The 13,093-nt window shown below is 38.3% G+C and overlaps 1 protein-coding gene across 1 annotated transcript in view; it reads left to right on the top strand.

Annotated features, from left to right (window-relative positions):
* The window catches only part of CACNA2D3 (calcium voltage-gated channel auxiliary subunit alpha2delta 3), a 512,160-nt gene that overhangs the window by 473,860 nt on the left and 25,207 nt on the right, over positions 1–13,093 (top strand). Inside the window, exons 32-33 of the mRNA XM_067303580.1 lie at positions 8,407–8,482; positions 12,292–12,344. Of these exons, the coding sequence (XP_067159681.1) occupies positions 8,407–8,482; positions 12,292–12,344 (129 nt within the window). The remainder of the gene's footprint in view (positions 1–8,406; positions 8,483–12,291; positions 12,345–13,093) is intronic.

Below are 13,093 nucleotides of genomic sequence, written 5' to 3'. Positions count from 1 at the left end.
CCCATCAAGCACTGAATTTAGTTATTGCATGTGAGGATGTATAGAGCTGCTCTCCAAAGAGATGGTTTGTGCGCTTCCTTTATAAACCAGCTCAGTCTCTGAAAGGCAGAAAGCTTTTTGCACTGCCTGTGTGCATTATAGCTGAGTACCATTTCCAATAAACGACTGGCCTGAAATGGAAAGATCTAGCACTCAGCGAATCATCCAAAATCCTCGTTCTCTGAGGGTGGCAATCTTTCTGTGTTTAGCACTACATTCTTTACCTACACTGTTAAAGGACGTGAAGTAATACCTATTTATAAAACGGGTTCTGTAGTGAAAAGATCTTGTTTATACCAGAGATGAAGCATTTTATTTAATGCAAACAAAAACATGCAGTTAAACTCAAGGGATAGCACATTAATTTGTCCCGCTTTCTTTTGCCCTGCCTAGCAAGGCATTCTAAGCAGAGTATCTGCTGGACAACTGGTGGCAGTAGGACCGAGGCTGAGAAAGCAAAGGCTGCGTCGCTGAAGCAGCCCTTCCAGGCGATGGGGACGCCAGTTTGGGATGGCTCACTGGCTCGTGATTCCGCCGGTCGGTCGGGAGCTCGGAGGCACTCACGGGTGATGAAGCTGCTAGCTCCGTGCAACTGAGCGGCATGCAAAAGAAAATGTAAATACAACGAGCCAATTATTTAAACACAATAAGCTGGCCATTGCCAATCAGTTAAAAATGGGAGAGAATCAAACCGCTGTAATTGCGCTAAATGAGCCACCTGCTTTTCCGGCTGTACAGCAGATAGCTCAATGCAGCAGCAAACAGACGTTCTTTGGTCTGTGCTAGATGAGGCCTTTAAAATAAATTCTTCCACTGATATGAAGAAATCTTTAGTGGCTAACGAAAAATAATCACACATATAGACTGTATTTTAAAGATTATTAATTTGTTTAGGTTTTTTGTTTGTTTTTCCGAAATTTATTTTATATGGAATAAGAAAAAAAAAAGCAGTGAATGGTGCAGTGGCGAAATCTGTGTTACCGATACCATTTCGCTGAGAGCATAACAAAGCAGTTACTATAGATACTGTGCGCATTATACTTGCCATTGCTTCTCTTACAACAGAGACCAAACCAGCAAGCAAGCTCTGATCTTTAGGCTTTTACGCTGATGATTTCCAGAGCCAGCCTTTCTCGCAATTTGCCTCTTGTATGGCATCTACGCTCCAGCAGGTGAATTATGTAGCATTGTCCTGTTTGACCTGGTTTTGCTCTTTTGTCATTTAGTTTAGCAGTAGACGGTTGCATGGTGCCTGTATCTTCGCTGCAGAGGACTTTACTGACGTCCCCACTAACCACGGGGATGGGAGACATTTCCTCCTTTCGGAGTACAGATATGTTCTGCCACCTCGCTGGTTCATGCCAGCTTTCAGGCGCTCTGTCCACTAAAAGAATGAAATAACCCCTTTATGAGTTCTCTCAGCTACTATTAATTTGCAGTGATACAGAAGTTCTTTTTAGGATTATTGGGCTGGAAGTGTTAAACAAAAGGGGGTTTTTTGCTCCTAACTATATTGCTTTTCATCCTGCAACAGGCTGAAATTCAATTTTCATGTTTGCTGTTTATCTTTTAAAGTGAACTTAAAATACCTCCTTCCGCCCTTAATTTCTTTAAGCTCACTACTTCTCTTCTTTTGAATGATATGTACATATGTATATGTATGCATATTTTGTTACTTTATGGGCTTCATATTTAGGAAAAAAATTACATGATACCAGTTCCTCCAAAGCAAAGTGACGTTTTGGAATTTCATTTAGCAGAATAATGTTTATCTTAGATCCTGAATATTGCCCACAGTCCAATAATTAAAATACGATTTAAATTCATTATTAAATAAATTAAGATTCATTTATTAATTAAGGAAAGTATCTGCAGCACGTAGTAACTTAGAAAAAAGGGCCTCTTTATAGTTCTTTGTAGTTTTAGCAGCACACAAAAGCAATGATAAAAATTATTTAGTTGCTGGAAGTATGAAAATCAAAAGAAAAACATTAACATCGGAAAATTAAGGGCTGTAGGAGCAATGAGATCCCAAAAGAAACTAACCGAATAAATCTGGAGAAAATTGAATGTATCTTGACTTAAATACACCTCCATACTTTCCACTAGGAGGAAAACTAAGCAAGAAAATAAGGCAGATATGGAAGCAGCATCATTTCCTCTCGCCAGTTTTGTTTCCGCCAGGCATCATCGTTGGGCCTCTGTAGAAGGATCTGTGCTTTGAGATTTAATCATGTTGTCAGGATATAGGACCTCGGTGGTGGGCACCTCGATCCCGGCTTTTCCTCGCTCTAAGGCTCACTCGAATAAGCTGTGGCCGCTTTGAGAGCTTCCCTTGCTTCTTGCTTTTCCTTGCTCTGTTCCTTTACCTTTGCTCACGCGCTTCCTAGCGAGCATCGCGTGCCGGCTGCGCCCTTACGGCGTCCCAAATCCCTCACCTGCTTTCTCAAAATAGGCACACGCGGGGGCAGGCTTTCATCTCTCTGTCTTGATTTGCTTTAGAAGCAAAACCTGACAAGTGTTTTGCCTCTGGGTTTTAAGAAGATTATAAAAAAAAAAAATTCTCAGCTCTTTGCTAAGCTACTTGCAAATAGCAAAACATTATTAAAGCCAGATCATGAAAACAGTAACTATTTGATCACCAACAGGTTCCTAATTTCCACTGAGGCAGCACAGCCCCCAAATGAAGGATATTTTTCTGTGTAGCTTAGGTCACTTGTATTTAAGCATAAATTTTAATTAAATGTTCTCTAATCTTTTTGAAGGTGTTAAATGGACACTGCTATATTTAGAAGTTCTGTTTCTTTTCATGTGGATTTTTCCAGTCATTGTTTTGACCTTTAAAAAATCGAATGACCTTTTCCCTTAATTTGACAATATTTATGAATGTAGATGTATTCTCTGCAGAAGACCAGTGCTTTGAGTGAAGGGGCAATTCAAAATGCAGTTAGTGGATTTGTTCTCAGCTATATAAATCCAACTGCGATGTCGCAGTTCTTAGACTATTCAACATTTCCCTATCTTTAGTGGTGATTTACTTAGTAAAAGAAAAAGTAAGCCCAAGATATACTCCCTGGTTATGACATAAATATCACAAAAATGTGTCAGGTAGGTGAACAGGCATTTGCATTTTATTTTTTGCGTGGGCAAGCAGAAGACCTTCAAGTTAGGAAAACGAGCAGACTCTTTCCAATAATTGTCTGCTGTACGAACCATCGTATGCACTGCAGAGGATGTCTGAAGCCTGTGTCCTTGATTTTTCATTTCTAAATGAATAATATTTTGCTGTACTGCCCTAAAGAATGATGTTCCATTCTCATCAATGGAACAAGTATCAGAAAGGAAGACAGCAGACTGTCTAGCCCAAGCAGACCTCCTTCCTAACTGCGCGCTGCCTGCAGGTACTAAAGAACAGAACGGAGTCTGTCGCTTCCCTGTTGACGTTACCAGCGACAAGAGCCCTGTTCTGATTTTTTGCATTTACCAGATGCATATCTTGTACCTATGCTCTGAAACTCTGGCACTGCTGTGTGGCATGTTCTCCGCTCGTGTTTTGTCCATGTGACATCTAAAATTACCTGTTACAGAACTGAGTTCAGGCATAGTTTAAAGGTTATGTGTCTGTAAATTTTACTACCAATTTCATGCAGTGTATTAGCTATAGGGGAATACTTTTACCCACTTAAAGAGGACCCCAGATGTGTGCTGTGTAAATGGGTCATCCTTCAATATGCTGAAAATAACAGGTTGAGTTGTCATTTTTATAAATGCTGTGCTTTGCAGCATCTTGGCAATTAGGAATAGTTGAATGTTAAAGTCAAGGATAAGCGATGACAAATCTGTTTTGTCAAACTCTGTAATTTACTTTTATTCTTTTCCTTGATCTTAGTGGTGGTGAAAGGTATTAGACTGACAGCTTCTGGACACTGTAATAATCCATCTGTCAGTGAAGGCAGGAGAAGCAGAGCAGCAACAGCGTGGGTTTTCTTACAGTGTCCTGCTATCTCCCCACAAGGACCCTCTCTAGATTTAAGACACTAGTTTACTCTTGATACCGTTCAGTACTGTTCCTCCCCCGCCGCGAGCATGTGGGACAGGTTGCCCATCCGTGCTTGAGTTAATGAACATCGCTCCATCAGAAGTGAGCTGTACTCACCATTCGTTCTTGCTTAGACTAATGAGTAAAGGATAGCATCAATAATTAGGGCAGGATTTCCTATATTATCAGCTTCCTATGCTTGTTTTTCTGAGCATTTCTTCCTTTTTTATGAAACTGAGGTTTACTTCCATGATAAGACAGAACAATATTAAGCTTGTTATTCCTACAAATTTTATGAATGTCCCCAAATATCTTGAACCGATGAAAAAATATTTGAAATTTATGCACTGAAGATCTTTTTGCTATTATAAGTGTCAGTTATGACATTTTACACTACCAGGTAGAAATTCACACATATGCTGAAAATCTAGCTGAAAGCCGAAGAGTGCATCTGTTAATACGGCTGTGCTGCCCGTAGTTCTTAGAAGTTTCGTTTTCTGGAACCAGCTTTGTGCTCAGTTGTAAGTACGTTGCAAAGTACAGGACTGGAATTTACTGTATCAGGAAATTGACTGTAAAAAGGTTTTCGCTAAAATGTGTTTGGCCCCTGAAGATATATACAGCGGAGGTGCACATTTAATTGTTGGAAGGGTTGGAATTATTTTCCATTACTTAAAGATTATTACAAATAGTCCGTATCTGTCTTATGACCGCTTTTGAAAGCAGTTTTCTGTGGACTTCAGCGATGAGGTATGTAAAAAGGGGCAGTTAACGGCGTGGTGATGTCCGAAGGTCTTGAGCGTGTTGCCTGCAGCGGGAGTAAAGCACTCCTGGGAAGTGCTGCAATGCACAGCGTGCGCTGGGGCATATAGACGGCCTTAAATTCAGATCACGGGAAGCAGGCAATTATCGTGTTCGCTAACCGTAGTCAGCTGAACAGGATACAGGTAGCTGCAAACAGGTATTTAAAACTGTAATGCAGTCACTTCAAAAAGGGCAGTCTGGAAGCCTTTCTTTCTGCAACAGTTAGTTAAATCTATCTGAATGACAGGAGAGCTTACTTTATAACATCTCAGAAAGACATTGGCAATAAAATAGCACTCTAGAAATGACACCTGGACACAGAAGCACCACAGTATCTTCGGCCGGTGTTTTGACTACCAGTACTGCAGTAGCCTTAACAAGGAATAGGACTGGAAGGCTTTTACCTTCCTATTACATTTCCAAGAATAAAACCCAAACAAAACTGTATTTGAATTTGTAAATGCCATGGAACCCATTTATATGGAGCTTTAATATCGTTCATAGTGACAGAGAGTCCAAAATTGATTCAATATGTTGCAGTGTTCAGATTTCAGCACAGTTATGGGTTTCATCCACTGATCTTTAAAGTGTATTGCAAAATTCCTATTTGCTTTTAGTGGGGAAGAATCAGGTCTTTGTAAGAATGTTTGGCAGCAATGATTTTGCTGATATAATTTGCACATCCTGTGTTGTACTTGTTTGAATTATCTTTAGAAACTTTCAGATAGGTGTTGAAACTACCCACTTCAAAAATCACTGAGATGATAAATGCATTGTTCGAAAAGCAGAACTTATTCCAGACTTCTGTTATTCAGAAATGCATGCCTGGCATGTACCTTCTAAATGTTCGCTCCATTTTTTTTCTACCCTGATACATTATCTATTTTCTGGTTTGTTCCTGAAACAGAATCTTCACACCGGCAACACCTTTAGATATATTTACTAAAACTTTGAATTTATTGTACTGTCATCTGCTGACATTCAAACATAGCCAAACAACAGCAATTTTTGCAGTGTTCCACCATGATTTTGAGTTTTTTATTACAACTCCTCCCCTCTGCCATCACTTTAAAACTTAGTATTTCTTTCCTTGTTAAATGCAATTGTATTTAACTACATATATTTTAATATTTTTGTTCCTCTTATTCATAATGCAATCTGAGATTGTTGTATACTGCCTACAGTACAATAAGACAATCCACAAAAATATAATATAGCATGTCTGGGTGCAATATTAATTGTGTTTATGATTATTTGTGTGAGTACATATTTCAATCTTTTTATGACTTTTTATCTTTGAGCATTTAAAGAAACTATTTATTATATCTCAATAAATGTAATACTAACAAATATTAATATTGAGGGGGAAAAGCCTTTTTCCAATATGTAAAATTGAATTTGAAATTATATCAGATATTCCAAATGACACACTATAATGGTATTTGATTAATACCTCTTAACAGAATAAAGAAGCCCACAGATTAACCGAGCTGTTCTTGTGGATGGAACTGAAAGTTGAGAAAATGATTGCACTTCCAAATACCAAGTGAATAGTCACCAAACTTATTCTACTGAAAAATCTTTTGCGAAGAATAAAGACCAAACCAAATGCTATTCTACTCCGAACACTAGCTAGTGAATCAAGTAGGGTGGGACCATTGGAACAACATAAATTTCCTTGACTGTTCTGCAGAGAGCAAGTTAAAATCTGTGAACCGTCCTTGCCTGGGCACTAACCAATTGCTGCCATCGCTAGGAGGTCCCTGTGGACGTACAACATGGTCCTTAGATCTAGAGGAGTAAAACAGTCGAGCTAACACCAAGAGTGGAAAGGCTGAGGTGCAGAGATTACATTACAGGGGCTGGATTCTGACCATGGTTAAGGGGAGGAAAAAAAAAAAGCTAGAGGAAGGAGGAAGTGGTGTATTACTGCATGCCGTACGGGCAGCACAGCTTACACCATGTACTGCTCTGTTTGTCTTGGCAGATCTGTGTGCGCGGATCTGGCTGTGGGCGTGATTCTGCCAAATATGGTCAGTGTTCAACTTACACCCATGTTTAGGTCTCTAGTTATGCGTTTGTCTACCATGTGCCTCTCTCTGCCAGTCCAGAAAACTATGGCTTCTTAGCCATTTCTGTTCCGAATATAAGATAAAGTCAATCATGTAAGCGGTGTGACTATGTACTAAATGGTTAGTTGAAGCTGCAAGAGCCAATATATTTAGATATTGTGCCTGTGAGCCAAAAATAAAATGTAGTGCATAATAAAGAAGCTTTTAGGGATGGCTGCTGTCACAAAATTAGATCAGAACAATTATATACAGTTTCTACCGGTATGGATTACAACCTTTTATTGGTACAGGTTGCAACGTTTCATGGCATGCAGTGCAGAATGCCTCTTGGTGATGCTGAATGCATTTCATGACCTGTTTTTGGCAGCTTCTGGGACATCCTTTCCATAGCCGAATTTGTGTGCTCTCCTTTCCTCTTCACTTAGAAGCAAGGCACACACCACAAAACATTGAAGTCCCATCTCATACGTTTAAAACCATTTACGTCCGGCTGTGTTCCCTTGCCCTCGATGATGCAAAAGTCAAATGGATATGTTCAAATAATACTAGTAACTTTTATATATTTACACTTGTTGCAACTTATCAGATAAAGATTCTATTCTACATCTATTACAGATGTTAAATGCTTTTTCTGTGGATGTATATAATCACTTAATTGTTCTATGGACAGACAGATTTAGAGAAATAATCACATTTCCATATACTATCTCTGAGTTCTGGATTTTACATTTAGATCTCTAAAGTGTGTCAATGATGAGTAAAATCAAAAGCAGAAAGAAATTTCCCTGTCAACTATGCATCTGAGGAGGCTTCTAGCATATGTTAATTACAGCAGCTATCTGACGTGGAATATTTTGCCCTCATTAAAAGAAGCAAAAGGAAACCCATCCTGTTCCGATTGTCTGCATAGCGAATGCACTGCCATTCACCCTCTCTCTCCTTTGGAGAAATGCCATGTTTACGAATCAGTTACGCACTGAGATGCTAGAACAGTAGAAGTGTCTTTTTGCATTTTTTGGAGTTCAAGCGTGGTCTCTTGTGAGAAGCCCCTCAAATGCATAGGTTCTTTCACTTTCTGGGGCTAAATGTGCTGCGCTCAGTCCAGAACCAATTGTTTAAGCATCATGTTGAATGTATATTCTCTTCCTCCTTGCGTTGTTTATCTCGTTGTGTATTACACTGTATGTGTATCTTCCCTGTTTTCTCTTCTCCCAGTTACGCCTTTGCTTTGTTCCGCAGTCCGATAAAATCCTTACAAAGTTTCCACGCTGTTTCTTACCTTTATTCTCCTTTGTGTGTAAAGTATTTTAATGATCCCTTTCCCTCTCTTCCCTACCACCCTTACAGTTTTTATTTGCCTGTCTACTTTGCAGGCAGACTGTTCCATAACATCATTTTTATTCCAGTGTGTTTTCTTCTTTTAGTCAAGCAGTTTTCTGTTCTTCTCTGTAGAATTACACTTTATGACTACCAGGCCATGTGTAGAACAAACAAAGAGAGTAGCGACAGTGCCCATAGCTTACTGGACGTAAGTATAGTTAATTTTCTGAGCACCTTTCCATGCAATCATCAAAGAAAACTGTTGCAAATATATCATGGCCATTGTAAGCCCATAATTTTAATTTGGAATGCTTACAGCTCTTGCGTTTATTATAGTGCATAAGAGGAATGTTTTATTATAAACAAATGCAAAATGTTAAGCATTTACAAGTTCAACTCCTTATACAATCATTTTTAATACTGGACCACCATTTCGGAGGCGATGTCAGAATGTCCTTTGTCCCATACGGATGCTCATGTTTGGGAGGCTGGAACCAAATATACATTTTCAGTATGTAAACACATACACACATGGAGATATGCAATTCAAATTAAAAACTGAGGGTTTTGTTTTATGAAAGAATTGGTTCAATTACCGAGCAAACACAAGTCAATGTTTTTAACACATTTACCCAAGTATTTAAAGAAGATATCTTTTAAAGTAGAATTTCAATGATCATTTAGTCCCTTGCCTTCTAATTAGCTCTGAATACAAACTCTGTTCCTCTGCAAGGCCTGATTAGAGTCTAGCTGGGTCTGGCAAGGGTAGTGCTTGCTTGTTGCCAGATCGTATATTAAATTAATAACTTAAGTTAATAACTTGGAGTTAATAACTCTAAGGGCACTTTATAATCACTTATACATTGTACAGATTACTATATCAGTTTGAACTGATAAAGTGTTAGATAAGCTATAGTTCCTCCATATTAAAAAGAAACTGTTTTAACAAATATATGACTGTTTTAGCATGAAAAATTCGTAGGTAAAGGCAGCACCAAAATACTCTAACAACTTTACCAGGCCAGAAAAGTTATCTAGCATTTGATATTTTTTAATGCACAAGGCTCCAGCTAGAAAAACTAAGTCTACACATAGTTATGTAAATTGTTGGATCAATATCTAAGTTCTGGCAACTTCCAAAATCTATAAATATGTAGCTTCTATGATCTATACTTATGTATAAATATAGAGCTTCTATGGTTTGTTTAATAATCATAGGCATTTGGGGATGTTTTCATTTACATGATCCCACGTGTTTTTGAAATAGCTGCAAATATGGATTTACTGCATGTCTGTCTGTTATCTGCTAAGGCCTGGACCTGAAAAAAAGACTCTCTCCGTATCATAAGTTCCAGGCTGTGCAATGGGTCTTTAACTCGCAGCGAAATAATACAGGATGCTGTGAACCACATTTGCATGGAAAAATTTAAAATATATTAAAACTATTAGTAGCAGCCTTCCATCCCAAGGCTTGGGGCTTCAGCTCAGCTTGCATAAGCACCCAGCATGCAGAGCTGAAGTACTTCTCTCTTACAAGCAGGCTTTTATCCAAGAGATTTTCACTATTTCAATTTTTGCCCACGCTCTGTTTACTGGGAAAAAAAACACAAAAACTCTGGAGTGATTGTGGGATACCCAGAGACGTGGTGAACATGTTCTTTATTTATGTTTTTGAAGACAGCCAAACTTTCCTTTTAAATCTCAAGGGAGTTTTTGTCAGGTTCACCTTGAAAGATGGGGAGAGCTATAGTTTATTATTTTCCATTGATTCATTCACTTCCAATAATCATGACTACAGAGAAAGTACAAAGAGAACTTGCAATAAAAACAGGTAGGGCTAGATTCCTCAAAAGTAGTTCATTTCTGTGTTTTACTCCACAGCCTTGCACGTGTAGATCAGGTTATTGGGCAGCTTTCGGCACATTTTCTACGTAAGCACCATGTTTCTTCAGAGACGTTTATCTTTCCATTTCAGAATTATGGCTGTACAAATACAGGTATAGACAGGGGGACCCAGCTGAGACCCTTTAAAAAGTTAAGAAACTAATATTTTGTTTCTGATTGTAAACAGTCTGGGAGTGGAGCCTAGGCATTAAGGACTATGACTTTTAGAGGGTCTCTCACAACGTTCTGCTAAAATTGTGCAAAGCAGGAGCCAGGGCTTGATTCCTGGTTCTATCACAGAGTTTTAGGCTGTGGGGCTAAAAAGCTAAGTTAGACATGGACAAGAGTTATAGGTAATCTGGTCCCTTTCTTTACCGTATGACATTGCTTCTTAAAAGATATCTGGATACTTTGTTACTTAGTTTCTCATTTTAATTTATTCAAGTCCTAGATAACTCTCCATTAAATCTACTGATTTCTACCAAAATTAGTCTAAAATCTACTAACTACCTTGTTACAAATGTATTAGTGCCATGGAGTCACCCAGGTCAATTCCTTTGGCTTGGTTGTTTTAAATATATGAGGAGAACAAAACCGGTCACAGTTTTTGAGGGAACAGTCTTTGAGTGGAAAATGCTGTCTTAGGAAAATCACATTTCATAAGGATGCCTTGATTTCAATGTCGTGAAAAGTTTTTCCACTAAAATTTCAAAAAAACCCTCTTTTTCTCATTTTGTGTCCTAAAATATTGAAATCTTTTGTTGCAGTTATGTTGAAAGTTTGCCTCATTTTGTTTTAGCTCTCATATTAAAAGCATTAGTTTTATAAAATGTAGTATATTTTACATTAAATATATATTATTTTACTCTATCATTTGCCATTACCAAAACAAAAGTGGGCACCGTCTTCAAAGTAGGTGATTTTTGGTTATTTCAGAACAAAATTTCCAGTTACTTGTACGGAAGATTTCAAGTTTTCTGATTTGGAAAGAAAATAAATAAACCGTCCCCAAGAGCTGAAATCTTCTTTCCTTCTCCTCTCTAGGAAAGCCTTGTCATACCTCTTTCTATTGGGTGTAATAACATGGTTCATCTTTTCCTGCCAGACAGCCCTTAACGGGGGAGAGCGGCGACTGTCTCAGGTTTCAGGCGTTCCGCCGGTTGCCGCCGCCGAGCGATGCCGGCGCGCGGCTCTGCGAGCTGCTCGGCCCCGCGCCCGCCGCGGCCCCCGAACACCGCAGCGGCCCGCGGCTCTGCCCCGGCGAGCTGCTGGCTCAGCCCCCTCCTTCCGTGATTTTGAACATCCGAGCGGTTCCCTTAAAGCCACTGCGGCTGCTTACGCGCGCTAAGACACTTTGTTCATGCGGGATCTAAAAAATAAACTGGCAGGTTTTAGGCAGCCAAAAGACCCTGCCACAAGCAAGTGAAACGAGAATAGGTTATTCTTTTCAGATTTATGGGAGCTGACTTGCCTGCCCGAGGTTCTTTCAAAATGAATAATCCGACTGATATTCTTTTAAAAAATAAAATATTCAACATACCTTAGAAATTCTCTAAACACAGGGTTTTTTTTAAGTATTTGCTTTACTTGGTCTTATCCAGAAAAACAGAGAGAAGGGAGAAGAATCTTTAAAATTACCTACACCGCTTACAGCTGGGCCTTCAGTATGACACAGATAACTTCATTTAGGTAAATTAAAACTTCAGAAGCTTTCCCTAGCCTAATTAGACTGAGGTAATGAATATAGATTTACATTATAGAGAGGCAAGTCTGTGAACTGCAGCCTAAGAAAAGCTCATATTATCTACCAGAACTGTTCCTCCAGCAATAGCCTGGGAAATAGGAACCCCTAGAGGTTAAATATTTAAGAATCATTTGCAAAACTTTCCTTTTTATAATGATAATCTGTGTAGAGGACCACATGTAAAGGAAATTTCATGACAACGTGTTTTATTATTCAATACAATAATTATATTTTTTCCTTCTTTTAATCTTTAAGAAAAAGCTACTGTTCTTTTTCTCATGCTTTCCATGCATTTGAATATCCATAACATTGTCTTTACATGGAGAATTCAGTTAAGGTATAGATACTGCATGTTTTGCCTTTTTATTAAATAAGTTGCTTCTCTTCAGCCTTATAATGCCTTCTTTGCCGCAGTAAAATGGATAATGACTGAGCTTGTCTTGTAAGTAAATTTTATTAAGAACTTGATGAATATTTGTTCTTTTCTCCTACATTGTGCTGTTCTGTTATACTATTTTAAATTTAGTAATATTTTTCCATTTTTTCCTTTCCAATTTAGCATTACTAAAATCTGAGAAAATTTTGACTTTATGAATGCACAGTTGCAACCCTTATTCTGTTATTCATGGCCATCACTTATATCCGTATGTCTTTGCTTAGTGAGTCTAGCAGCTTGCTATATACAAACCAAATTTATTATTGTGGTTACTGTTAAATTTAACAGAAATGTCTGGCTGTTTGTAATGCTGCTTGGGTGGGCTGTTGTCAATATAGCGAACTGTTACAGTGACTCATTGTGGTGTTTGTGATTTCATAAATTTCTGTGAGATGGACCCTTTACAGCGTGTGCCAGATCAAGGTACACTCTGTGTATGCTGTTGAATTTTTTACCTTCTCTAGTAGTTCTAATGATTTAAGTTAATACATGATGAGCGTTGCCTTTAAGAGAGATTGCCTAAGAAATCACAGGGAAATATCATACGATGAGAAGGAAGCCTTAGAATGTATTTTGTGTTATTAATCTGTACATTTTATTATTGCTGTTATCAGACAGTGGAACTGTAGATTTAAGTGAATTTTATCTCCAGAAATAGAACTAGTCTTTTCTTGTAGCCATTTTCTTTTAATTGCAAATTATATGACCTTTCATCAGAAAGGTTGGAATAAGATTTAAGGAAAATTAACTGGATG

Source organism: Apteryx mantelli, chromosome 12 (genome assembly GCF_036417845.1).
Source record: "Apteryx mantelli isolate bAptMan1 chromosome 12, bAptMan1.hap1, whole genome shotgun sequence".
Taxonomy (NCBI): domain Eukaryota; kingdom Metazoa; phylum Chordata; class Aves; order Apterygiformes; family Apterygidae; genus Apteryx; species Apteryx mantelli.
Note: the sequence above shows the minus strand (reverse complement) of the source record. Positions and strands in the feature narration are given on the sequence as shown.